Source organism: Mercenaria mercenaria, chromosome 11, assembly GCF_021730395.1.
Source record: "Mercenaria mercenaria strain notata chromosome 11, MADL_Memer_1, whole genome shotgun sequence".
Lineage (NCBI taxonomy): Eukaryota > Metazoa > Mollusca > Bivalvia > Venerida > Veneridae > Mercenaria > Mercenaria mercenaria.
This window is the reverse complement of record NC_069371.1, coordinates 32,017,429-32,045,239: the sequence shown is the minus strand read 5'-3', so window position 1 is coordinate 32,045,239 and position 27,811 is coordinate 32,017,429. Positions and strand designations below refer to the sequence as shown.

The following is a 27,811-nucleotide window of genomic DNA, read 5'->3' as shown; positions in this document are numbered from 1 at the left end:
TACCCAAGTGCCCGCCCATTATTAAATAATGCACAGAAGGGTACTTGGAGTCTTCCTCCACCATCAAAGCTGGAAACGTTGCCATATGACCTATAGTGTTGTGTTGGTATGACATTAAACCCAACAAGAAAATCAGAAGGTCATAGTGTCGATTCTCGGTGCATAATATTCTTCATAAAACATTTAAGATCGTTTGTCCTCAAGATACTGTTAAAGCAGACATCCAGCATGTATGTGATAAGATTATCTGACTGACCTACTAAAAGGTTTGTTTGTGTGTGCCTAGTATGTAGTAAATTCCTATATTGATTTTAAAAAAATGGTGTCAAATTTTGGAAATAAGCTTTTCAAGCACATTTTAAACATGTAAGACTGTGTGAAGATTGAAATGTTCTGAATGTTTGTTTAAGATGCTGATTGAAATTAAGAAGGAAATCCTTCATGTACAAATAAAAGTATGGAATATTATCTTTTCTACTGTTGAAATAATATGTTAAATGAAATTAGAAACAAAAAAAAAACAACCTTTAATACATAATTATCCCTTGACAATATACAGTAATGAAGCAGAAGAAACTGAGATGGTTTTGTGAAAATGGTCATTTATTTGGTAAGTTTCAGTCCATGAGTATAATCTGTATGATTTCTTGTTGCCATCTGTTCTTTTGTTACATATATCAAGTTTTGTTTAAAAAAAGTTGTCATTAATCCTGCACTGAATTAGAAATAAAACTTTTTAGAAACATGTACATATGTAGTGATTAAAATCATTCTGGAAATTGCACCATGTGCATAAACCCCAAAATAGCAACCTTGGCTCTGCCAGCTAAATTGGAAAATTATGCAGCTATCAGTCAGGAGGTCATAGGTTTGATCCTTGGCTCATGCTATGGCTAATGCTTTGCAGGACAATCGAGCAGTTATATTTGAATTGCACAGTGCTGCTGTTTCAAGTGCAAAAATCACCATAACTTGTATACAGCTAAATAGGAATATTGGTACATAGTTAATTGAATAACTGTATAACGGCTTAGTGAACTAATCGGAGGAGCCCCCATCTGCTGTGGGTTTGAGCTATGCCAGGACAAAAGTAGTCATCCAAATAGCAATTGAAAGTGTGTTGTCTTTAGCTGGACAGAAGGTAATGAAACATCAAAATTACCATATTACGTTAGTTCTCACTGTGACTGGATTGCAACAAAAACATTTGGTAGTGTTAATGTATTTTTTATATAAATAATTTATTGTGTATGTTTCAGATATGTGCTGTAAGAGCCTACTACCAGTAGAGGGAGTTAACTACAGAACCTGCACAATATGTTATTCTACTGCAAGACCACCAGAAGCTATAAAAGGTATATTGAATAATTAATCTAGTAGATGCATTTTGCTGTGATGAAAGTGTCCTAGTGTATATTTATTTTTAAAAAAGCTCTATTGTGTATCTTCATCTCTGTAGTGTGTCGTAAACACATTGTCAAATTAAGATAAATCAAGGACACAATAAACCAGCAGTAACTATTTAGCATAGAGGTCATATATTACCCTGTCAAAGATTTATTAGAAATGTTAGGTATTGCTGTAAAACTTAAAATTCAGACTGGGTCTTGCATTGTGCAAGTCAAGGATTCATGATTTACCTTGATAGTAAGGTGCCAGAGTTTTGAACGTGGCTGTTTTCACATGACTTTGTAGATATAACTATTAGTGTATGTAATTTGATTAATCCTTTGTGTAGTGTTTCTCAAATGTTTGCATTTTATCTCTGTTTAAATCATGATAAAATATAATTAATGCTGGTATTAAAATGTTTAATTTTTCAATACATACTATACTAATTGGATTTGCATGTGTGCTTTTATGACTTAAATGTGGTAATATCCAATATTTTGGGACACACACTCATCTAAAATTGCAGACTCAGTTTGTTATATTCTTCAGCATGAACATTTGACATAATTATTTAGTACTGAAAAAATAGATAAGTTTCACGGCCAAGTAATAGTATTCAAGACTTTCCTATAACTTATACATTCTTGCCATAGGACTGAAAAGATTGAAGACAGATATCTCTGAAATTCTACTTCTTATACAATACATTTCATCCCTACTTAGAGACGTAAAATTGTTGTTTCATTGATATGTCATTGAAAATCAGCCGGAAGTATAGGTCACATGGATTTTTTATAGAATGCATACAACCGCATATTTTACATTTCAGCCTTTCAAATAATGTACCCATATCTCAGATCTTGTTTATGTTACACAAGCTGAAAATTTAATTCAGATATTTTTTTTCCTTTCAGAAATGGAATGGCTGAATAAGGATGATAATACGTGTACATTTTGTGATGGTTTGATGTTACCATAATCTGTCAAAATAAAGAACATGAAATATGCATGTACTTGTTGTCTGTTTATATAAATATCAGAAATAATTGGTATAGTATACACTTATCGAATGGCCATTTATAAAGAGTCTTTTTACATAACATCAGATATAAATTTTCTAGTTTTTAGCTCACCTGTCACATAGTGACAAGGTGAGCTTTTGTGATCACCCGTCGTCAGTCCGTCCGTCCGTCCGTCAACAATTTCTTGTCTGCACGATAGTGGTTTCATTTATGATTTTATTTTAACTAAACTTGCACACAACTTGTATCACCATAAGATCTCGGTTCCTTTCTTGAACTGGCCAGATCCCATTATGGGTTCCAGAGTTATGGCCCCTGAAAGGGCCAAAAGTAGCTATTTTGACCTTGTCTGCACAATAGCAGCTTTATTTATGATTTGATTTTTACCAAACTGGCACACAACTTGTATCACCATAAGGTCTTGGTTCCTTTCTTGAAATGGCCAGATTCCATTATGGGTTCCAGAGTTATGGCCCCTGAAAGGGCCAGAATTAGCTATTTTGACCTTGTCTGCACAATAGCAGCTTCATTTATGATTTGATTTTAACCAAACTTGCACACAACTTGTATCACAATAAGATCTTGGTTCCTTTCTTGAACTGGCGAGATTCCATTATGGGTTCCAGAGTTATGGCCCCTGAAAGGGCCAAAATTAGCTATTTTGACCTTGTCTGCACAATAGCAGCTTCATTTATGATTCGATTTTAACCAAACTTGCACACAACTTGTATCACCACAAGATCTTGGGTTCCTTTCTTTAACTGGCAAGATTTCATCATGGGTTCCAGAGTTATGGCCCCTTAAAGGTCCAAAATTGGCTATTTTGGCTTTTGCAGCCATATAGAGACTTCATTTATGGTTTTATTTGATACAAACTTCCAGAATAACTTCAACAACAATAATTCTTGGATTCCATGACAAATCAGATCCAAGCGTAGGTTCAGAGTTATTTTATATCTGATTACCTCCCCTGATTGTAATCAAAATAGAATTATATCAGTAAGTACTTGTAGGACATATTTGAAATTTCATTATTGTCATTAGCTGGACTGAGCCAATCAGGGTAGATAACTATGGACTGATTTTATGTCAAATTACCTCCCTTTATTTCAAATTAAAATGGGTATATCTCCGTAACTAATGAAGATACTGATCTGAAATTTCATTTATGTCAACAGATTTATTTGGCAGATCCTTCGTTTGTTCACTTACAATATTTATTTTTATGCCCCCGAAGGGAGGCATATAATTTTTGAACCGTCTGTCAGTCTGTCCGCAATTTTCGTGTCCGGTCCATATCTTTGTCATCGATGGATGGATTTTCAAATAACTTGGCATGAATGTGTACTACAGTATGACGATGTGTCGCGCGCAAGACCCAGGCCCGTAGCTCAAAGGTCAAGGTCACACTTAGACGTTAAAGGTCATTTTTCATGATAGTGCATTCGTGTCCAGTCCATATCTTTGTCATCGATGGATGGATTTTCAAATAACTTGGCATGAATGTGTACCACAGTAAGACGATGTGTCGCGCGCAAGACCCAGGTCCGTAGCTCAAAGGTCAAGGTCACACTTAGACGTTAAAGGTCATTTTTCATGATAGTGCATTCGTGTCCGGTCCATATCTTTGTCATCCATGGATGGATTTTCAAATAACTTGGCATGAATGTGTACCACAGTAAGACGACGTGTCGCGCGCAAGACCCAGGTCCGTAGCTCAAAGATCAAGGTCACACTTAGACGTTAAAGGTCATATTTCATGATAGTGCATTGATGGGCGTGTCCGGTCCATATCTTTGTCATTCATGCATGGATTTTAAAATTATTGGGCATGAATGTGTACCACAGTAAGACGACGTGTCGCGCGCAAGACCCAGGTCCGTAGGTCAAAGGTCCTAAACTCTAACATCGGCCATAACTATTCATTCAAAGTGCCATCGTGGGCATGTGTCATCCTATGGAGCTAGCTCTTGTTTTTAATTACTTTCTTTTTACGTCACTATAAATAGCTTATATTTAGTAACTTTTTTATTATTGGCTGTAGGGAAAAACCGAGACCACTTTTCTGTGGTACAACATGGATGGTACCTCCAATTTTTAGGTGTATTTTGACATACCTGTACCTTGTAAGATTTTTTTTTCTTTTTGGTTAAATTTCTTCCCTTTGTTGTTACTGTCCTTTGTACTTAGATATTTTTTCTGAGGACCTTCTTGTCCTCAAGTGCAATGATAACAGGTGAGCGATATAGGGCCATCATGGCCCTCTTGTTTATTTCAGCCCAACAAAATTTAGTGCTGAATTTAGTGAACTGTATATGACTCAGAAGTACCAAGTATGGACTAGTGATTGTATGACTGTCTTTTTTTGTGCCCCCCCCCCCCCCCCCCCCCCCCTCCCCACCATGAGTGGTGGGGGCATATAGATTTGGTCTTGTCCGTCTGAAGTTCGTGATGCACCTAGCGCGAAAAGTATTTGATATAAGTTGATGAAACCTTGCATGAGTCTTAATCATGATATCATGATATGAACTTGCCCACCTCCTATTTTTCGTCTGGCTCCCCCCCCCCCCCCCCCCCCCCCCGTATTTTCACAGTTATGTCCCCTGAAATAGTCAAAAATGCACATTTTTACATTGTGACACGCCTAGCTCAAAAAATATTTGATATAGATTCATGAAACCTTGCATGAGTCTTAATCATGATATGAACTTCAGCACATCCTATTTTTCGTTTGGCTCCGACCCCTATTTTTAGAGTTATGGCCCCTGAAATAGTCAAAAATGCACATTTTCACCTTGTGACATGCCTAGCTCAAAAAGTATTTTATATAGATTCATGAAACCTTGCATGGGTCCTAATCATGATATGAACTTGCGCACCTCCTATTTTTTATCTGGCTCCGCCCCCTATTTCCAGAGTTATGGCCCCTGAAATAGTCAAAAATGCACATTTTCACCTTGTGACACGCCTAGCTCAAAAAGTATTTGATATAGATTCATGAAACCTTGCATAATTCTTAATCATGATATGAACTTGCGCACCTCCTATTTTTCATTTGGGTCCGGCCCCTATTTCCAGAGTTATGGCCCTTGAAATAGTCAAAAATGCACATTTTCACCTTGTGACATGCCTAGCTCAAAAAGTACTTGATGTAGATTCATGAAACCTTGTATCAGTCTTAATCATGATATGAACTTGCGCACCTCCTATTTTTCATTTGGGTCCGCCCCTTATTTTTAGAGTTATGGCCCCTGAAATAGTCAAAAATGTACATTTTCACCTTGTGACGCACCTAGCTCAAAAAGTATTTAATACAAATGGTTGAAAACTTGCATCAGTCTTTATCATGATATAAACTTGCACACCTCTAATTTTTTGGCTGGCTCCGCCCCTATTTTTGAAGTTATGGCCCCTGAAATAGTAAAAATATACACTTTTTCACCTAATTATGTGCCCAGCTCAAAAAGTATTAGATGTAAATTCAGGAAACCTTGCTGGAGTCTTTATCGTGATGTGACCTAGCACACCTGGCATTCTTCTTGAGAATCTTAGCTCTTATTACAGAGTTATGGCCCTTGAAATAGCCAAAATAGTGGATTTTTTGTTTGTGATGCTCATAGCTCAATTAGTATAGGACGTAGAATAATGAATCCTTTTCATAAAATGTTTGTTGAGGCTATACCCCATTAAGACTGCAAACATTTGAATTATTGCCCCTTATTTGTGACAAATGTACTAGTGGGGGGCACACCCTGTGTCCTACAGACACATTCTAGTTTATGCATAGACGAAAACGTGTTTGCGTAGAATAAAGAGTGTAAGCACTGAACAATTTTGCAAGAAAATAAAAAGAACACGTTGAACTGACATATGCCTGAAAAGAGCATATTGGAAAGTGTCTGATGATCTTTTTATGCCCCCGAAGGGAGGCATATAGTTTTTTAACCGTCTGTCGGTCTGTCAGTCTGTCAGTCTGTCCGCAATTTTCGTGTCCGGTCCATATCTTTGTCATCGATGGATGGATTTTCAAATAACTTGGCATGAATGTGTACCACAGTAAGACGATGTGTCGCGCGCAAGACCCAGGTCCGTAGCTCAAAGGTCAAGGTCACACTTAGACGTTAAAGGTCATTTTTCATGATAGTGCATTCGTGTCCGGTCCATATCTTTGTCATCCATGGATGGATTTTCAAATAACTTTGCATGAATGTGTACCACAGTAAGACGACGTGTCGCGCGCAAGACCCAGGTCCGTAGCTCAAAGGTCAAGGTCACACTTAGACGTTAAAGGTCATTTTTCATGATAGTGCATTCGTGTCCGGTCCATATCTTTGTCATCCATGGATGGATTTTCAAATAACTTGGCATGAATGGGTACCACTTTAAGACGACGTGTCGCGCGCAAGACCCAGGTCCGTAGCTCAAAGGTCAAGGTCACACTTAGACGTTAAAGGTCATATTTTATGATAGTGCATTGATGGGCGTGTCCGGTCCATATCTTTGTCATTCATGCCTGGATTTTAAAATTATTGGGCATGAATGTGTACCACAGTAATACGACGTGTCGCGCGTTAGACCCAGGTCCGTAGGTCAAAGGTCCTAAACTCTAACATCGGCCATAACTATTCATTCAAAGTGCCATCGGGGGCATGTGTCATCCTATGGAGACAGCTCTTGTTTGGTAGCGAGTTTGAAGGAAACACAGACCTACTTTCATTGAAGTTAGTTAATCAGATTTTGATCAAGTAATGGATTTATTTGAAAGTTTAACAAATGATCATTTACACATAATAATGTTATCTGAGTGATTAATTCTTGTAAGATTTTCACAGGAAGTAGTCTTAAGAGTTTATTTTCCTATCCTGGTTACCTAGCCAAGATAGATTTATGTTAGCATATATGTATAAATATGATAAACTCCTTTGGATATAGAATTATATAAATATAAGAACTATTGTGTTTTATTTGTCCAAGATTTACATTGACAAATATATCTAGCCATAATTCATTAGAAACACAAATTTGAAAATTGTTATTACCTCCCTTTACCTATCTTGGTTGCGCAACCAGGATAGATTAGAAATAATGAACTCAGAATCTACACACTGTTTTGAAACTTTCCTTGTCAAATGCAAATATAAAACGAGAAATCATATTGAAATCAATAGATAACGTCCACCTTTTTAATGATGTTATATAAAGTAATTACAAAATATAAAAATAAAATCATGGAGGTAGCATAGAGATGGAGTGCAAAGGTACACTGTGTTGCACCGCGTCAGGATATTGTTTTCCTTGTAAAATCTTACAATCCTAGACCAGTGTATCAATTATAAAACGATACATCTGCCCGTGCTATGGAATAATAAGTCATTTATTGACCAAAAATACCGCAAAAATTCAAATTACAACGTATGATAACGTGAAAGCGGTATGCATACATAAAGGGATATCTATTCTTAAAATACACGTTAAAAAGTTCGGCGAGATTAAACCCATGGGGTTACATCAAACTTGGCACGGGGCCCTCATAAGGCATTCGGAACCATCGGCTTTGGTCGGACACCCGCAAACCCCCTTAAAATCGCTATACTACCTCCATGATAAAACATACTTTCTTGGTAGGGATCCTTGTAATATGTCTTTTTTGTTCATGGAATATACTAAAAATGTTATAAATGTTGCTCAAAGGTGATTGACCACTTTAGTAACATGTCATAATATATATGTATTTGAATAGCTCGTTTAACCTCGACGATCTATCTCCATTGAATCCTAGTAGTTTTGACGTTGACCGAAAAACTTGAAACTCTACAAACTGGTCTTTATTGTTATTCTGCAGAACTGAGTTCAATCGATGTATCTGTTGTAAAATACTTGAACATGTTATCTCTAGCAATGTCTTTTTATTTTTTTTTGGAAAACAACAATATCTTATATGATTTGCAACATTGGTTTCGATCAGCATGTTGTTTATGAAACTCGGTTCATTTCTTTCATCCAAAACATTAGTAAGTCGAATGACAACAACATTTAGACGGATATTATCATAATATATTTTGCCAAAGCATTTGACAAAGTGCCACATAAACACCTACTATGTAAATTAAAATACTATGGACTAACTTGTAATGCTCTCAACGGGATTTCTGATTTTCTAGAGGGTAGAACCCAGACAGTCCCCCTGGAAGTTGGAATGTCAAAGAAGGTGTCTGTAACCTCTGGTGTACCCCATGGCACAGTTCTGGGTCCTATCCTCTTGTTAATCTACATCAAATTTTGCCGACTGTGTAGAACACAGTACTTTAAGAATCTTTGCCGATGCTAGCATAATTTATAAGTCTAAACTTCTTCAGTCTGATTTGGAAGCTGCAGGTAAATGTGAACAGGATTGGTTGATGCATTTCCATCCTGATCAATGTAACATCCTTAGTATCACACACAAAAAAATATTTCAGTTTAACTATAAACTACACCACCATACTCTAGGACCTAAAGTTCAGTCAGCAAAGTATCTAGGTGTAACACTTCAAAACAACTTGAAATGGGATAAGCACATAAACTCAATAACTAACAAAGCAAACCAGTCTCTTGGTTTTCTGCATAGGAATTTAAAAATTAACTCTTATGAAGTGAAAGGACATGCATATATGAGCCGTGCCATGGGAAAACCAACATAGTGGCTTTGCGACCAGCATGGATCCAGACCAGCCTGCGCATCCGCGCAGTCTGGTCAGGATCCATGCTGTTCGCTAACGGTTTCTCTAATTGCAGTAGGCTTTAAAAGCGAACAGCATGGATCCTGACCAGACTGCGCGGATGCGCAGGCTGGTCTGGATCCATGCTGGTCGCAAACCCATTATGTTGGTTTTCTTATGGCACGGCTCATATAGTTATTGTAAGACCATTAAGTTAGAATATTCATGTACTATTTGGGACCCACATACGAAAAGCCATGTAGATCAGATTGAAAAAGTTAAGAGAAGGGCTACTATATTTGTCACTAATCGTTATCCTAATACAAGCTCAGTTTCTGATATGTAAACAAATATAAATTGTCCATCATTAGAGATAAGAATAACTAGAGCTTGTTAAATAATAGTTAAATAATGCTCAAGATTGTTCATCATGTAGTAGCTATTTATCCGGAAAAGAATTTATTAATACCAGTATGTAACGTACATCGCTTCAGACACATTGGAACATCCAAAGATTCCTACAAATATTCATTTTTTCCTAGAGCAGTAGGATAGTGGAACATATTGCCCGCTGTAACACGCACAACAGCCACAGTTCACTCCTTAAAAGCTTTTTTCACTGTGCCTGTTCTAATCTCTGGCCTCAATCTTTAAACAACTACCAGTGTACAAACTTTTAAAAATGTAAATACACCAAAAAATTTTGTCCAGCGTCTACACATAATCTTCAGAGTTATGAAGGAGTGTGGTAACTAAAAGCAGAAGAAGATGCGTCAGTGAGGTTCGAGTTTTACATTTTATTACCTCTGGTGAACAGTCGATCAAACATCTGCTATTTTGCTTGGTTGCACGGATCTTCTCTTTATAAATTATATTGCAGATACAAAAAGTAGTGTTATTAGAAACGCTAGTCTTATACTTTACATTTTGTGAAACCATTCTACGTTTGTTACTGTTGGCTCCTGTAGACTATTGCACATCTATAAAGTTTCAGATTGCAGCTCTTTCTAATTCTGTAATATTGAATTTGATCTGTTTTAATAATACTGCCGTTTTTATTGCAGTGTTCCCAGAATCACAGGGCCCAAATATATGTTCTGATATAACTAATTAATACTAAAATAGTAAATTGTGGGCAACATACAAGATGTATAAGATTTTCCGTGTGCCGCGTCGACTCCATAATCCACATTCTATGTATTGCAATAAAATCTAAATGACAAAGCTCAGGTTCTATAGCCCGCACGCTTAGCTCAATAGGGAGAGCGCAGATCTACGGATCGCGGGGTCGTGAGTTAGATCTCCGAGCGGGGCGTATGTTCTCTGTGACGATTTGATAAAAGACATTGTGTCTGACATCAATCGTCATCCACCTCTGAATTATGTGGGAAAGTTGGCACTCGCTTGCGGAGAACAGGTTTGTATTGGTACAGAATCCAGGAACACTGGTTAGGTTAACTGTTCGCCGTTTCAAAGCTGAAATACTATTGAAAAACGGCGTTAAGCCCAAAACAAACAAACACGTTCTGTAATTTAAAAGGAAAGTGTGTGTACCTGTAACAGCTTAAATCCTGCATGAGAATCCCGGCTCGTAATGATACGTTCTACAAATGATCATGCTTATAAATACTGGCTATTTGATGGACTATTCCTCTTCAGTTAACCATTTTACAGCCCCGGTAGTCTAATGGTAGAGTAGAGCGCCCGCTTCGAGTGCGGGAGGTCGTGGGTTCGATCCCTGGCCGCGTCATACCAAAGACATGACAAAATGATACTAGTAGCTTCCTCTCTTGGCGCTCAACATAAAAGGATAGTACTAGTCAACACGGTGACAGTATAATGTGACTGGGTAGGGTATCATATCACGTGTCTACGGCGTGATATTCCAGTGAGGCAGCACTATAAAGTCGAGCATTTCGCACATTGCTACAAGTAAAAAACCGTCATTTATAGTAAATGACTGAAAAATGTTTGAAAACGACACTAAACCCGAACACACACACACTCAATAAACCATTTTTATGTTTGTTGAACTGTGTTAAAATTCAACGCATCCATGACGGACGGACAGACTAAGCGATCACAATATATTTCCGATGGTCGTACACTCAATAAAATTTACATTACAATGAAATTTACATTGATCTTTTTTGTTCACTCAGTTAATAAAGATAATTTGATCATACAAATGAAAAAAATATATATATCGTAATAGGAGCTATTAGTTGCTGTTTTAATGTATATAGCTTATGATTAATAGTTTTAAAGTTCCATGTTCCATGAGACTTTAAATTTTGTGTTAAAAACAGACGATAAAGCTGTCCAAATAGATGTTAGTATGCATAATTACATGGTTAGAAAAACGCTACTTTTAATACTGCACATGAAGTTTTACAGCTAGAGTCATAAAGGGAGGTAATCAAAAACCATGGATTCAGTTAAACTTTCAACTGTGTTAATCAATATTGAAACATTTGACAAATATCACAGAAAACGATAATCAGAAAAAAAGGATTCAACGTATTGAAATTAATTAATAATATATTTAACAGAAAATGTGGCAGCCAAATTTTAAACAAAAGTATTATGGACCTTTAAGGAAACAATATGAGAATTTTCACATTAATTTTTGTTTTGTTTATTAAGTAAGGCCTGAAAACCGTGGGAAGTGTTTCCTGGACTGAATAAATTTTGATGTTAATATAATTCTTCCTATGAGTTTAAGCTACTGTCTATTGAAAGGGTCTTAAACCCCTGGAAATTTCAGTTTGAGACTGTTGCTAGAACTTGGTATGCTTCAGCTGATTGGTCACCTCTAGGAGCGGATGATGTCGGAAGGTAATAAATCACAGAGGCTCGAAGCTGTATACCACAGGGGATTGAAGCTGTTGTTATTATATACAGTCGAACTTTGTTCACTCGAACTCGATTAATTTGAGCGCCACCCTTTGCTCGAACTCCTCGTCATGTCCCAACAAATCTCTCTAGGTCACAACCAGTTAAATAGTTTTCCCTATATATTCTATATAAAACTGACATTTTTTAAAGATCTACCAAACATAGCTAGACCCATTTCAGAGAACAAATCCTTACCTCATTTTAAAGAGTTATGATAAAACTGATATAAAATGAAGAGAAACTCACACTCACTTGGGAGTCAAATGTCATGCCTTCAGGCGTAAATTGCTCCGCAATGCGGTGCTTTTGTTTTCATTGCATTTTTGCTTTCAGACATTTAACGCAAGGACTATTAGAGTTAAATGGTTTTCTTTGATGACTTCAGTAGATTTTACTGATATTGGTTTAGTTTCCTTTCTAGCTCGACATATTATGATACCTTCAGCATCATGTGAAGACTCTTTATTAACAATTCTCAGCAAGCCCTAACCCCCTCCCCCCCACCCCCAAACAATGGTGTTGTGGACAGTTAGATTTACCCATATCAGTTTATCTGTCGATCTAAATTTGTGTCATTAAGCCTCACAGGATTGTCATTTAGCATGTGAAGTTGACGGCTGGTGTTTTAATTGGGATTTCACATATTTTCGAAATATAAGGAGCTTAAACTCATGACATTTAGATCGAGTTACAAATACCTCATCTCTAGACCTTCATTGCCATTGTATATATGGGTGGCCCTGTCGTCTAGTTCTAACCTGCTTGAATGTAAAGATTTGAAATACGGTCCAGGCACTGAAAGTTTCTTTAATGTCTCCCTGCCTACTAAGAGGCTGGTACTGGTTCTTCCTAGTGAATAGGGGGCTTTGCGTGCACCTGTGCTATGTACTGGGCACATTAAAAGAATCAGGCTGTCTATTTGCAAAAACTAAGCTAAATTAGTTGCACTGCCTGTATTTAAAAGATTTCTCTCTATTTGTTCAAGGGGCTTTCCTTGGCTCTGATCACATTCCTCTGTACTGGTAGAGAATGAATTTGGCCCCATGAGTGACTACCACCATGTAGGTAAAGCACCATTGATGTTACGGAAAGGGCTCTCTATAAATCTGACTTCATATAATACATTATGCTTAGAAGTACTCATTTAGAGATTAAGAAAACTTGCATGAGAACTCATAAATTTACTCAAAAGAGTATTCATTAAGAATATGTTTGGCTATCAAGCCATGTTAGCCATCAAACTACAGGCATTTGTTATCTTACATTAACATTGTATTCTATTTGCTAGTCATGTCTCTGCATATTTAAAGCTGCATTCCTCTAGATGAATGTAAAATATTTTAAAATTAAGAGAAGGCTTTCTGTAGTTAGTAATTGGAATAGAAAGAAATTTTACAGTAATTCAGTGTGTTTTGGGAACATTTCTCTCTCTCTCTCAGCTTTGTAAAGGGCAGAAGTTGATAACAATGTTTGATTTTTTTTTCATTTTATTATTTTATAGAAATATTTACAAAATGTACATGAATACTTGCAGCTATTTCGAAATTAATTGAGGTGAAACACTTAAATGTCTTCATCAAGTTAGGTTTGAAAGGAAATCTTAGAAATAACAAAATGAGTATTAATTGTTTGTCAAGCCTGTGTAGAATATTGAGTTTGTTTATCTTTTCTTAGGCATGTCAGATGACCTGCTCCTTTTGAATTATTATTTTTGTAGTTTACATTGATACTTTACAAAAATACATTGATATTTTATAAAGATGAACACAGCAATAAGTTAGTGCTGACGGCAACTTTACAGACTACTACACTGTGATATAAACAGAATTTGAATACATGTCATTTTAATCCCTAAAATTTGTGCATAAAAATTATATTGACAAACAAGACTTATTCTTCATAAGAATAACATTAATTATGACATAATAATCATTTTCTGTTAACCCACTTTTAAACCAAATCATACACTTCAATTTCATTTTGCTCTTTGCCAACAATCATTTTGGTCATTTGCTGATTGCAGCAGACAGTCTGACATCTATCAGACTTGACCACCTCTCCCATCAGCTCACCATCAGGTGTGAACTGCAGCACATTGTTGGACCCATATCCACATACAAGGACACTTCCTCTATCAGTAACATGACAGTCACAGGCACCATACAGCTCTGGATTATTGAAAGTCTTCACCACCTTCCCTGTGTTGTCCAGAACAATCAGACCTATATCAGGAATAGCAGCATAAATCTTAGAGCCATCCTTACTGACTGCTAGACTATGGATTACATTCTGTATTGACTGATCAATACTGCACTGCTTCAACTTTTGTCCAGATAATGAATACATGTACACTGTTGTTTTCTGATCTGAAATGTACAGAATGTCCCCAGCATAAGCTAGACCATAACAGTTAAAGCCGAATTTCATTGTTGATTTTTTGGTCATTTTATTTCCAATTGTTACAAACAATATTTCTGACTGGCTCCGTGTACTCACTGCAACTTCCTGGTTGTTGATTGGACACACTTGCCAAGGTTGTCCAGGAAGGACATAATGATCTCTAACAGAGTAATTATAACTGTCCAAACGTTTGAGCTTGTTGTTGTTGTTATCACTAAGTATTACTGTTCCATCTGATAGAAAACAGGAACTAAAAATATCACATTTCTCTGTATCTGATGGTCTCTTTACAAAAAATTTCTTCATTCCTTTGGTCTGAAGTAAAGTGTCCATCAGTGTAACCTGTCCTAGTGAATTTAACTCTTCTAACATTCTAAGTATGTTCTGATCAGGTGTAAAGATGATCTCCTTGTCCTGGTTCCCAGGTTTTCTTCCTTCAAGTGATTTGTCTGCCTTGCTTGCAGCTGCAAGACCCTTCTTTATGCTAACAAACACTTGAGAGACATTATTGCCTGCAGATGCCAAAGTATCTTGTGCAGATGTAACATCCTTCTTGTTTTCTTGGAGGGCTTCTATGGCATCTTCTATTTGTTGTAAGACAGCTTTATATCTATCTTCTATTTCAGCTACAGAATTCCTCTCCATTTCATCAAGCGTTCTATCGATGTCTCTCCTAAACTTTCTGACATTTTCGATAGATTCAGATTTCCTCTTCAAAACATTCTGTTTTTCTTTCTCAAACTTTTGGAGGTTGTTTTTCAATGTCTCCTCAGTGGATTCAAGTTTCTTCTTAGTGTTTTGAGTAGAAGTTGAAGTGACATTGTTTTGGATATATTCCGGTATGTAAAAGATACCCTTGCAAGACCTGAAATGAAATAGTTAAAGATGTATTTGTAACAATTTAAAGATACAGTAAAACCTGCTTTAGCAGTCACCTCTATTAAGCAGCCAGTGTCTTATTTCCTGAAATGTTCATTCATTCTATATATTGCATGTATTAACCAGCCGCTTGCCACTTTTTACTACGCCCCAATGGCTGGCTGCATCAGACAAGTTTTACCGCACACTGTTTATTCTGGAGGTCCTTAGCTTAGTTGATAGATACAGAACATTTTGTATGTCCATGCGGGTAGTTATTTAAAATATTTACACAGATCAACAGTATTCCACTCTACCTGATTGTCTATTACCTTGTCAAAAATATTTAGAATGAAGCCAATGAGTGACGTCGGATTGTAAATCACAAGTTATAGTCACAGCCTTTTCAAAAGATATGTCAGACTTTATTCTAAAATCTTATTGAACTCAGAAAATAATGAACTCAGACAATTAATAACACCCTTCCGTTGATCTGGGGATCACAATGAATTTGCATGTAAGTTGGTTTCTCAAAAAACATCCTGCCAAATCTATTCAAACTTCACATACATCTTCAACATAATTAGAGGACTTAACGGGACTAGTTACATATTTCTAGTTTTTGTCAAAATTATGCTGCTTTTAAACTTAGAGATTTTGGGATATTATCTTACTGAGAGATATGAAAGAAAATATGATAATTTGAAAAAAAACTGATTAGCGCTGTTCTGCATGACATAATGATTAAGTTTCTAGGGAATGTGATAAAATATTAAAGTTAAACCAATGGACACTTTGAATTGAGCATGCATTTGCATAAAGGCAAATAGAAAACAAGTGCAAGTTTATTTTCTTGTCCAGTAAGGGTAAATAGCTTGCTGTTGGTTAAAAAAAGGAAATACCTGTGTTCAACAGCCATGCATGCTGCACATCCAACATTGTCGTGGTTTTGACAGTACATGTCCACAGGTTTATGTCCATGTCTATCACATCTCTCTGTTGGGACCACAGGCAGCTGTTTCCTAGTGCCAGTCTTTGCTTTCCCCTGATCAAGAATTTTATGTCCTTTCAGTAATGGTACATCGTCGTGCACTTTGACACAGGTCGTACAATAATAGTCTGCACAATCTGTGCAATATTTTGCAGCTTCTGTATTCTTACCCTTGTTTTTACACACTGTACACAGTAAATCAAATGTTTCATCAGATAATATATCTGTACTAAATCCTCTAGTCGCCATTTTGTTTAACAGTTGATATTCAATTTATTCTGTTAAGTTTACTTATATTCCTGTCAGTTTAATCTATATTAGTATTTACGTATATATCTAGTTCATTACTTTATAGCAAGCTGCTTGAAAATCAATAATTTAAAAAATCTATGTTTAAACTGAAAAGAATGAACTTTGCAAAATTGAACGAATATATTCTTATGTACTAAACTTGCACTTTGGTAAGCCAGTTATCTGATATCACTCCCTTTATCAGCTGATAAGCTGGGGTATGATCATATTTCTATTTACTTACGTGCAGTTATTGTCAGTAAGTGTTGATTTGGTACTCATTAATCTTCGCCAATATTTTCGGGGGGGGGGGGGGGGTTTCATTAGTTTACACAATATTTGTATCCTGAAAATATCAATATTACTAAAATAACCTACAGTAAAACTTGTGCTAGCGACCACCTGTTGACAACGACCGGTCTCTGGTCCCCCTGTAGAAAAATACTCATAAAAAGGCCGTGAATAGCGACCACCTGGCAACCGCAACCAGCGACCGGTCTTAGATTCATACCCAAGGGTCATATTTGCCCCCCAATAACGACCAAGCTAGAGTGTTCCGGCATGAAAATATTTGAAATCCGCCGAATTTTCACGACTTTCGCATTATAGCAAACATAATAATTACTGCTTGATTGAAAATTTGCAAGTTTGCACCGGCCGAATTAATACATAGAACATAAAGAAAGCAAGAAGCTGTAAAAATACTTTTATCAGCATGATAATGGCTAACTGAGAAGAGACCCTTCCCCCCCAAATAAAGACCACCTGTGAACAAAGCCCACTTTAGCTTGTTCCGAAGAGTGATCTTTGTTCACAGGTTTGACTGTATATAAATAACTAATGACATGGTGGCATATTGGTAAGGTGTCTGGCTTCCACGCACATAGTCTTTAGTTTAAAACCACTTCAGACCATTTTTATCTCGACTATTCGAAGAATAAGTAGAGCTATCCTACTCACCACGGCGTCGGCGTCGGCGTCACACCCTGGTTAAGTTTTTCGTACCAGTCCACATTTTGACAAAGTCTTTTGAGATAAAGCTTTGAAACTTTCAACACTTGTTTACCATCACCATGTCCAGTTATAGGCAAGAGTACATAACTCTGTCAAGCATTTTGACTGAATTATGGCCCCTTTTGACTTAGAAATCTTGGTTAAGTTTTTCGTACCAGTTCATATTTTGGCAAAGTCTTTTGAGATAAAGCTTTGAAACTTTCAACACTTGTTTACCATCACCATATCCAGTTGTAGGCAAGAGTACATAACTCCATCAAGCATTTTGGCTGAATTATGGCCCCTTCTGACTTAGAAATCTTGGTTAAGTTTTTCGTACCAGTTTATATTTTGTGTAAAGTGTTTGACATATGGCTTTGAAACTTTTATATCCTGTTCAGTATTATAGTCTCTATCAATAGGCAAGAGTACATAACTCTGTCGTCTTTTTTGGCTGAATTTTGAACTTGGAAATTGGTTCTGTTTTCGTATGTCATGTTTTGTCAAGACTATTTGACATATGGCTTTTAAACTTTAAACACTTGTTTATCATTATGATTTCCATCTGTAAGCAAGAGTACATAACTCTTGACAACTATTTTGGCTGAATAATGGCCCTTTTTGGACTTTGAAATTTTTGTCAAAATATTTGAACTGTGGCTTTGAAACTGTTAACACTAGTATATCAACATGATTTCCATCTTTAGGCAAGTGTACATAACTCTGTCAACTATTTTGACTGAATTATGACCCTTTTTGGACTTGGAAATTAGTTAAACTTTTCATACAAGTCCATGTTTTGCCTAACATATAACTTAATAACATATTTGCCATCATGGTCACACATTGCCACTTAGTGCAAGACTAATCAAAATCCACAAATACAGGAACATTTTTTGTTTAATCCATTTTTTTCTTTTGTCTGAAAATCTATGGAAATATTTTGACCCCATTCTTCAATCAATTCTTCGAATAGTCGAGCGCGCTGTCATCCGACAGCTCTTGTTATCGAGCCTACTTGCAGTTGTCATTAGTTTAAACCACCTCAGACCATATTTGTCGAATACATAGTTGTCCAGATGGCTGTTCGGTGTATGCGCATCAGTGCGTCCATCCAGATTTTTTTGTCCGGACCATATAATAAGCCAGCCCGCTTAACTCAGTAGGAAGAATGTTGGTCTACGGATAGAGGGGTCACGAGTTTGATCCCCGGGCAGGGCGTATGTTCTCGGTGACAATTTGAAAAAAAAGACATTGTGTCTGAAGTCATTCGTCCCCCACCTCTGATAGTTCATGTGGGGAAGTTGGTGGTTACTTGCGGAGAACAGGTTTGTACTGGTAGAGTATCCAGGAACACTGGTTAGATTAACTGCCTGCCGTTACATGACTGAAATACTGTTGAAAAATGGCGTTAAACCCAAAACAAACAAACCATTAACTTTGACATACATGGAGCAATTTTGTTTATATTTGGCATGAATGTTAACCTCAGTGAGACAGGGTGGCATGCGCAAACCACAGGTTCCTATCTCAAAGGTCAAGGTCACAGTTGGAGGTCAAAGGTAATGTCAGATCTTGTCCGGTCCATAACTTTGACATGCATTGAAGAATCTTGTTTATATTTAGCATGAATGTTAACCTTAGTGAGATGGAGTGTCCTGCGCAAACCTCAAATTCCTGTCTCAAAGGTCAAGGTCACAGTTGGAGGTCAAAGGTAATGTCAGATCTTGTCCAGTCCATAACTTTGACAAGTAATGACCAATTAATATGTAAATCATAATATTTGTGTACAAAGTTATATACCTATTTTGTCTCAAAAAATGTCTTTCATGTACACAAAACTACAGTATCCCACCTCCCAACCAAAGTTGACCCAACTTCTGTTATCTCCATATTTCGATATCTCGACATGTTTTCCTTGGTCCAGACAAAGTCAAGATATTTGACTGTATATATTTTGCCATTTCTCACCACAAACCCTTTCGGCAGGAGATACCAATTTATCGAATTTGCTTGTATTGTCATTTCAGGTCTGGTTGTTCAGTTATGTATACAGTACATCAGTATCAGTGTCAGATATCAGGGATTCTGTGGAATCAGCAGTCAGGTAATGTATTCTTTACTTGTTGTATATAGGTCCTTACCTTTTTCATATTGGAAAGTTGTCTCTTACATTAATACCACAAGTGTGTGCCAAAACTTGAAGCACTACTGGTACAGTTTGTTGATATTTGTCACTTAGTTATGCAAAACTTCAGCCAGCAGTATCATTAATGTGTAATATAAGAAGATTCATTTCTTTGCATTATATACATTATATATCTACCAGATCCAATAGAAGCTGTGTAGGCTTTTTTTTTTTTTACACACTTTGAATTGAAATAGTGATGACACCAGCAAACATTTAGGGCCTCCATGGACAAATGGTTACAGTCGCTGACTTCATGTCACTGTCCCCATCTGCTGTTTCTCTGGGGTGTAGAATTCATCCACGTTAGAAAGCCAATCAGCATGTTAGCCGTAGGCTGGGGTTTCTACCCGATGCTGGCCCGAGTCTTAAATAGTGTTCAGAGTGTCATCTGGGGTCTTCACACTGAAAAACTGGAAAGTGGCCATATGACATATATATGTGTTGATGTGTCCATATACAAATAAATACTTTGATCTTTATATTGGTATTTCTTTTTCAGATTCATTGATAGTAAGCTATGTAGATGGTGAAATACATGTGCTTAAGTTTAATATACATGATATTACACAGGAGCCAGCATGGTCCTGTGTGTACAGTGAACCTGACCTCATGAAAGTGTCATGTATGTGTATTCTAGATAATGTCAAGGTGAGTTCTGTGTAACATGAGAAAGGGTACGATTTCATACATATTATGTGTTGTAAATCCCTGTATAATGTATGAATCCTCTGCTCAGATTTAATCCAAAAGTTAATGTTGCTCACTACAAGTAAATCTCCTAGTTAAAGACTTAAGATTTAGGTTTTGCAAGTAAATTTTGAATATGCATGAGGTTCTTGACACCTCAGACAATCGTTGAAATGAGGAATGAAATTCTACATGTATCTGTGACTGTACAAATAAGGAATCACAACTTTTCTGCTAACTGATCATGTGCCTATATTTTTATGTCCAAAGCCAAAATGATTGACGAGACTGCTTTCCTGGTACATTTTCATTCAAAATTTTCTGGGAAGCAGATTTAGGAGTAATAGATATAAGGCACATACTTTATTTACAATTGTATTGACAGCAAATGCTTTCAATTTTTAGAAGTGTTTCGGTCCACTAATGCTGTATATAAAACGTTTTTTCATTAACACCTACCACCTCGGTTAGTAAGCCTAGTGGTAGAGTCTGCATTTCGAGTGCGGGAGGTTGTGGGTTCTATCCCTGGCCGTGTCATACCAAAGACGTAAAAATGGTACTAGTAGCTTCCTCGCTTGGTCAGTATAATGTGACTGGGTGGGGTATATAACGTCCCGTGTCTACGGAGTGCTATTCTAGTGAGGCAGAACTATAAAGTTGGGCATTGTGCTCACTGCTTCAAGTAGACACCATTGTTTATATGACTGAAAAATTGTTGAAAAAGACTTTAAACTCAAACACAAACACACTCATTAACACCTAGATGTACGTAGTTTATCCCATATATGATGTAATTTACACACTGCTGAATTCTTTGTTTAGCAAATAACGTTTTAAGTAAATTAATTTCTTGTGTTTCTAGTGTGTAAAATGCAATATCTTCCAATTTAGTTGTGAAAATTGTAGAAATTAATTTACAGAGTAAGGAAGATCTGATCAGATACATACATGTATATCTAAAAATTTAACTGGTTAATCTTGCCATGGAAACAGAATGGCTTTCATTGTGATCACATATTGAAATGTTCATAAATTGCTCATTTTTAAGGTGATTTGGAAATTCTTTCACTTCATTAAATGATTCAAGAAAACTTAGTAGAAAGAATAAACATAACTACATTGTACATTTTTTTGTATTTAGTACATTTAAATGAAAAACTATATATGTGGTATTTGTATCTCATCATTGCTGAATCATGAAATTTTAAAGTGCTGGAGGCCTTACTTTAAATTATTTTATCCTTGTGTCAAATAAATTATGAATGACTTGATGCTTTCTCTATTTTAGACTGGTGCATACGTTCTACTAGCGAATAAAGAACATTGTATGTTGGCATTACTGCTGGATACAGACAGTCATACAGTGATATCACAGACACACATTATCCTACACAATACCTTATCTGCTTCAGGTAAATGCTGTGTTAGTTGTGATTCATTTATCTCAAAATATCTTGCTTATTAATCCCCTGCCATGAGTGGTGGGGGTTATAGGAATGGTCTCCTTCCGTTACATTTTGTGTCCCCTTGAAGGATTTTCATGAGACATCGGTCAAATGATAACCTCCTCAAGACGATGTGCAGAACCCATGAGTCAGCCATGTCGGTCAAGGTCAAGGTCACAACTCAAGGTCAAAGGTTTGAGCCTTCCATTTCATGTCTGCTCTGTATCTCCTAAACCCCTTGAAGGATAATCATGAAACTTGGGTCAAATGATCACCTCATCAAGACGATGTGCAGAACTCATGAGTCAGCCATCTCAGCTCAAGGCCAAGGTCACAACTCAAGGTCAAAGGTTTGAGCCTTTCATTTCGTGTCCGCTCTGTATCTCCTAAACCCCTTGAAGGATAATCATGAAATTTGGATCAAATGATCTTCTCACCAAGACGATGTGCAGAACTCATGAGTCAGACATGTTGGCTCAAGGTCAAGGTCAAGGGTTTGAGCCTTCCATTTTGTGCCCGCTCTGTATCTCCTAATCTCCTTGAAGGATTCATATGAAACCTGGGTCAAATGATCACCTATCCAAGACGATGTGCAGAACTCATGAGTCAGCCATGCCAGCTCAAGGTCATAGTCACAACTTGGGGTCAAAGGTTTGAGCCTTTCAATTTCCTGTCCGCTCTGTATCTCCTAAACACTGTCCAATAGATCTGAAGAGGTTTAAAAAATGTTATATTTTTTCCAAACTTATTCTGCCTGTACCATAGATTTGCTTGTCGCAAATTGTAGAAATGTTTGAATGTGCCATATCCTACAAAACATTCTGCTAATAATTGTTAAGTATTACATTTACATGTGTTTTGACTGGTGTCTTTAAACATTCTACCTGTAAAGATATTATGTGTCACATTTTGTGACAAATGTTCCATTATCATGTAAAAGCCACCATTTAGAAAAATATCTACTGGTAAAAAGATATAGCATATTTATTCTGATAAAAGTCATTTGCCAACGTAAGTCTCACCAATGTCAGTGGATTTTTAATACTAGTCAGTGACAGAAAGCTTGCCTTCTCATGTGTTGGTTTAAGGTTGAGAAACAGGTTTGAGGCATGCTAGAATATTAGATGTTTTCTAGGTGGTGTGCAAGACATAGAAGTTATATATGAAAAATTACCACACAGTTTCTATGCCTGCATGATTTTTAGCTCGACTATATGAAGTATAAGGAGAGCTATCCTACTCGACCCGGCGTCGGCGTCTTTCCGCGTCCCCACCTTGGTTAAAAGTTTTTTTCAACTTATCTCTGCAATTACTTGATGGATTTGATTCAAACTTGAAATAGTTATTCCTCATCATCACCCACATCATCTGGCATAAGGGCCATAACTCTGGCACCAATACTTCATGATTTACCTCCCCTTTCCACTTAGATTTTAAGGTTAAAGTTTTGATGCACTTTCACTCTATCTCTGTTATTACTGAATGGATTTGATTCAAACTTAAAATAATTGTTCAACATCATCACCCACATCATATGACACAAGATGCATAACTCTGGCACAAATTTTCCATGAATTATTCCCCCTTTTTACTTAGAATTTCAGGTTAAAGTTTTGATGCACTTTCACTCTATCTCTGTTTTTACTGAATGGATTTGATTCAAATGAAAATAGTTGTTCAGCATCATCACCGATGCCATATGACACAAGCTGCATAACTCTGGCACCAATTTTTCATGAATTATTCCCCCTTTTTACTTAGAATTTCAGGTTAAAGTTTTGATGCAATTTCGCTCTGTCACTGTTATTACTGAATGGATTTGATTCAGACTTAAAATAGTTGTTCAACATCATCACCCACATCATTTGACACAAGGTGCATAACTCTGGCACCAATTTTTCATGAATTATTCCCCCTTTTTACTTAGAATTTCAGGTTAAAGTTTTGATGCACTTAAACTCTATCACTGTTATTACAGAATGGATTTGATTCATACTTAAAATAGTTGTTCAACATCATCACCCACACCATTTAACACAAGGTGCATAATTCTGGCACCAATTTTTCATGAATTATGCCCCCTTTTACTTAGAATTAAAGGTTAATTTTGATGCATTTTCGCTATCTCTCAGTTATTATGAAATGCATTTAATTCAAACTTGAAGTAGTTGTTCCACATTATCACCCACATCATATAACACAAGATGCATAACTCTTGCACCAATATTTTATTAATTATGCCCCCTTTTTGCTTAGGCTATACTTATATAGTGTTTTGATACACTTTATCTGTACCTCTCTTATTACTTAATATTTTTGACACAGACTCAGGCAGTTGTGCAATATCTTCATTCACCATTGGAGTTAATAAACACTCCAGTGACAGCTCCAGTTTCCTCAGATGTGCCAAGTTTCACTATCCAGCATCGAAATAGTCGAGCACGCTGTCTTCTGTGACAGCTCTTGTTTATAACCTTATAGACAGTGGTGTGTACTAGGTTAAGAATGCTTAGCCTACACACTCATAATCGAGTAAGTAAAACACAGTTAATTGTATGAATATGTAATGCCACTAAGATGAGCATAGTACATCTTTAAAATAAACATGATTTTTCTTTCAAAAAATATGAATAGTTCAAGATATTTTTCAGGAATGAGTGCTGTGTCTAGTAACATAGTGCTAATGATGAGCCAAGATGCATTGTTACAGAAAATATCAGTTACAATAGAACAAAATGGTATGTTGTCAAACTGTATTCAGTTTTATTGTTTTACATGAAAGAAGTGGAGATAATATAATGCAAAGGAAGTGTATGACACTTGTCCAGTGGAATGTGGATTTAACTGTTGGCTTAAATGTAAATTTCTAAAAAATAAAGTAATCTTTCATTTCATCTATGTAGCTAAAAATTTGCAGACCATTTTGTAATGACGGCAACTTTCTTCTAGCAAAATGTCATGAATAGAGTTTAGTGCCGTTTCTCAGCAGAGTTTCAGTTATATGTCAGTGGACAGTCAACGTAACCGGAGTTTGTACAACTAAAAACCTGTTCCCTGCATAAAACTGCCCCCCCATTTTTCAGTAGTGGAGGATGAATAATTTAAACACTAAAGTTTTTTATCAAATAATCATGGAGAACATGTGCCTCGTCTGTGGATGGAACTCATGGACTATAGACATGAAATAAGGGCCCTGAAAAACTAGTCATTAAATGAAAATAAAAACTCAAAATTTAGCATTTTTAAGTCAGTCAGATTTTAGACTTAATAAAAGCATTTATAGACACAGACCAATAACATTTAGACTAACTCTGCCACTGGTTCTGTATCTCAGATTTGTTATAATTCATATAGTTTACAATTACATTCAACGGATGATGAGATAAAAGTTATCGAATAGTTTTATTGATGTTATGAGCAAGACTTTTAAATATTTGGTAATCAGTAAAAAAATTTACACACTTGACAAAGTAAAATGTTATAGAAGATTTTAACAGTGTTAATCATACTTTAATTAAAGTGGTTTGTTGGTCAAATCTGCTTTAATGTCTAGAATGCCAAACTTACTTAGGTTACGATCTCACTTAATTAATCCCCCGCCATGAGTGGTGGGGGGTTATAGGAATGGTCTCCGTCCGATCTTCCGTCTTCCATCCTTCCGTCCTTCCGTAACATTTTGTGTCCGCTCTGTATCTCCTAAACCCCTTGAAGGATTTTCATGAAACTTGGGTCAAATGATCACCTCATCAAGACAATTAGCAGAACCCATGAGTCAGCCATGTCGGGTCAAAGGTCACAACTCAAGGTCAATGATTTGAGTTTTTCATTTCGTGTCCGCACTGTATCTCCTAAACCCCTTGAAGGATAAGCATGAAACTTAGGTCAAATTATCACCTCATCAAGACGATGTGCAGAATCTATGAGTCAGCCATGCCGGCTCAAGGTTAAGGTCACAACTCAAGGTAAAAGGTTTGAGCCTTTCATTTTGTATCCGCTCTGTATCTCCTAATCCCCTTGAAGGATAATCATGAAACTTGGATCAAATGATCTTCTCATCAAGACGATGTGCAGAACCCATGAGTCAGTCATGTCGGCTCAAGGTCAAGGTCACAATTCAAGGTCAAAGGTTTGAGCCTTCCATTTTGTGTCCGCTCTGTATCTCCTAAACATTTTGAAGGATTTTCATCAAACTATGGTCAAATGAACACCTCAACAAGGCAATGTGCAGAACTCATGAGTCAGCCATGTTGGCTCAAAGTCAAGGTCACAACTCCGGGTCAAAGGTTTGAGCCTTCCATTTTGTGTCCGCTCTGTATCTCTTAATCCCCTTGAAGGATTCATATGAAACCTGGGTCAAATGATCACCTATCCAAGAGGATCTGCAGAACACAGGAGTAGCCATGCCGACTCAAGGTCAAGGTCACAACTTATAGTCAAAGGTTTAAGCCTTCCATTTTGTGTCCACTCTGTATCTCCTAAACCCCTTGAAGGAATTTCATCAAACTTGGGTCAAATGATCACCTCATCAAGAACTCATGAGTCAGCCATGTCAACTCAAGGTCAAGGTCACAACTCAAGGTCAACGGTTTGAGCTGTGTACTTCCTTAACCCTTTAAAGGATTTTCCAGAAACTTGGGTCAAATGATCACCTCATCAAGACGATGTACAGAATTCATGGGTCAGCCATGTCAGTTCAAGGTCAAGGTCACAGTTCAAGGTCAAAGGTTTACCCTTTCACTATCCATAACAGTGGAGGGGGATTTAGCTGTCTTTCAGACTGCCTTGTTACAGTATAACCTCTTTCAAAAACACATGAAGAGCTCTTACCTCTCTACAAAGGTAGATAAGGATGACATTTTAGTAGAATAACCTCTCCACAGCAAAATCCTCAACAAATACACTTTAGTCTTTGCAGGGGTGTTAGCTTATAGAGGTTACACTGTATTATGAACTTAATTGATTGTTTTATTTACAATATAATGAAAGTTTATATATATATTTGTTGCTTTTTAGAGATAAAACTGTCATCAGAGCACACCGATCTGAACCTCAGTGCAGCAACTAACTGGGTATCACCTGGATTCTGCCTGTCACCTAACAAAGTGCTTGCAGCTTTCATTGTCAGGTAGTATCTACCTTTGTTTAATTTACAGAAACACAATGGACAAAGTTCTTTTATCACATGTTTGACGTCGCGGGAGTGTAATAAAGCCATTACATAAAAATGATAATACACTAGTGTAATAAAGCTTTGACGTCGGCGTCGCTTATGCTATAGGAGACGTTGGTCATATTGACCTTGTTTATATAGTAAAAGAAAGTAGAATTTTTGTTATTTCGGCAGGAAAAGTAAACATGTGATAAAAAGAATATTACATTTGTGACTTTCCTCATTGAATTTATTAAACTCGTTGAATAAATTCAATAGAAAAGACACTCATGTAATATCCTCTATTTCTACCATATAACCTCAGCTAATAACATTTTAGAAGACCAAACACATCCACTTCCGCATAAGGGCAGATAAGTTTCATTGTTGTCAAATGAAATGTTTTAGTAGTCACATTTCAGTCTTTCCAGCAATGTTTACTCCAGCGGGGTTGCACTGTATAAGGAGACCTTAACAATGGAGATGTGTTGACACTATGAACCTTTTCTTGTATTCAACTTTCAATAGTTGCCTTATGCAAGGGATGTTTTACCTGTATACATATTGTACATATATAATTATTCAACTATGTAATACTGGACACAATAATAGATAATTGTCCAGACTGAGCCAATACCTAAACTCACATCTGAGCCAGTAGAGAAAACCAGGCCGATATAAAGTAAGGACCAATACAGAATTCAAGCCTTTTTATTGGTTCAAATTGAGGTGGTCAATACTAAGTTGAATAATAAAATTACCTTTTAAGTAAGTGATTTTGTATAGGCCTCATTAT

The 27,811-nt window shown here is 36.6% G+C and overlaps 2 protein-coding genes across 6 annotated transcripts in view; one reads left to right on the top strand and one right to left on the bottom strand.

The window, feature by feature from the left end:
• Nucleotides 1-27,811, top strand: part of LOC123532681 (general transcription factor 3C polypeptide 4-like) — a 106,128-nt gene that overhangs the window by 62,769 nt on the left and 15,548 nt on the right. The window contains exons 7-11 of one of the 5 annotated variants that reach the window (XM_053517081.1): nucleotides 19,574-19,650; nucleotides 20,234-20,382; nucleotides 21,710-21,833; nucleotides 24,518-24,604; nucleotides 26,880-26,991. The exons of 1 other annotated variant lie outside the window; for it this stretch is intronic. In XM_053517081.1, coding sequence (XP_053373056.1) covers nucleotides 19,574-19,650; nucleotides 20,234-20,382; nucleotides 21,710-21,833; nucleotides 24,518-24,604; nucleotides 26,880-26,991 — 549 coding nt within the window. Of the gene's footprint in view, nucleotides 1-559; nucleotides 611-1,259; nucleotides 1,356-2,306; nucleotides 2,400-19,573; nucleotides 19,651-20,233; nucleotides 20,383-21,709; nucleotides 21,834-24,517; nucleotides 24,605-26,879; nucleotides 26,992-27,811 lie in introns of those variants that run through there. 3 more of the 5 variants (XM_053517080.1, XM_053517078.1, XR_008365983.1) reach the window with 3 other exon arrangements.
• On the bottom strand, nucleotides 13,866-16,713 carry LOC123532679 (uncharacterized). The gene is made up of 2 exons (XM_053517083.1): nucleotides 16,171-16,713; nucleotides 13,866-15,275 (listed from the first exon to the last, which is right to left on the bottom strand). Exons 1-2 carry the CDS (start codon nucleotides 16,506-16,508, stop codon nucleotides 13,961-13,963), a joined length of 1,653 nt encoding a protein of 550 aa, XP_053373058.1. The 5' UTR covers nucleotides 16,509-16,713; the 3' UTR covers nucleotides 13,866-13,960.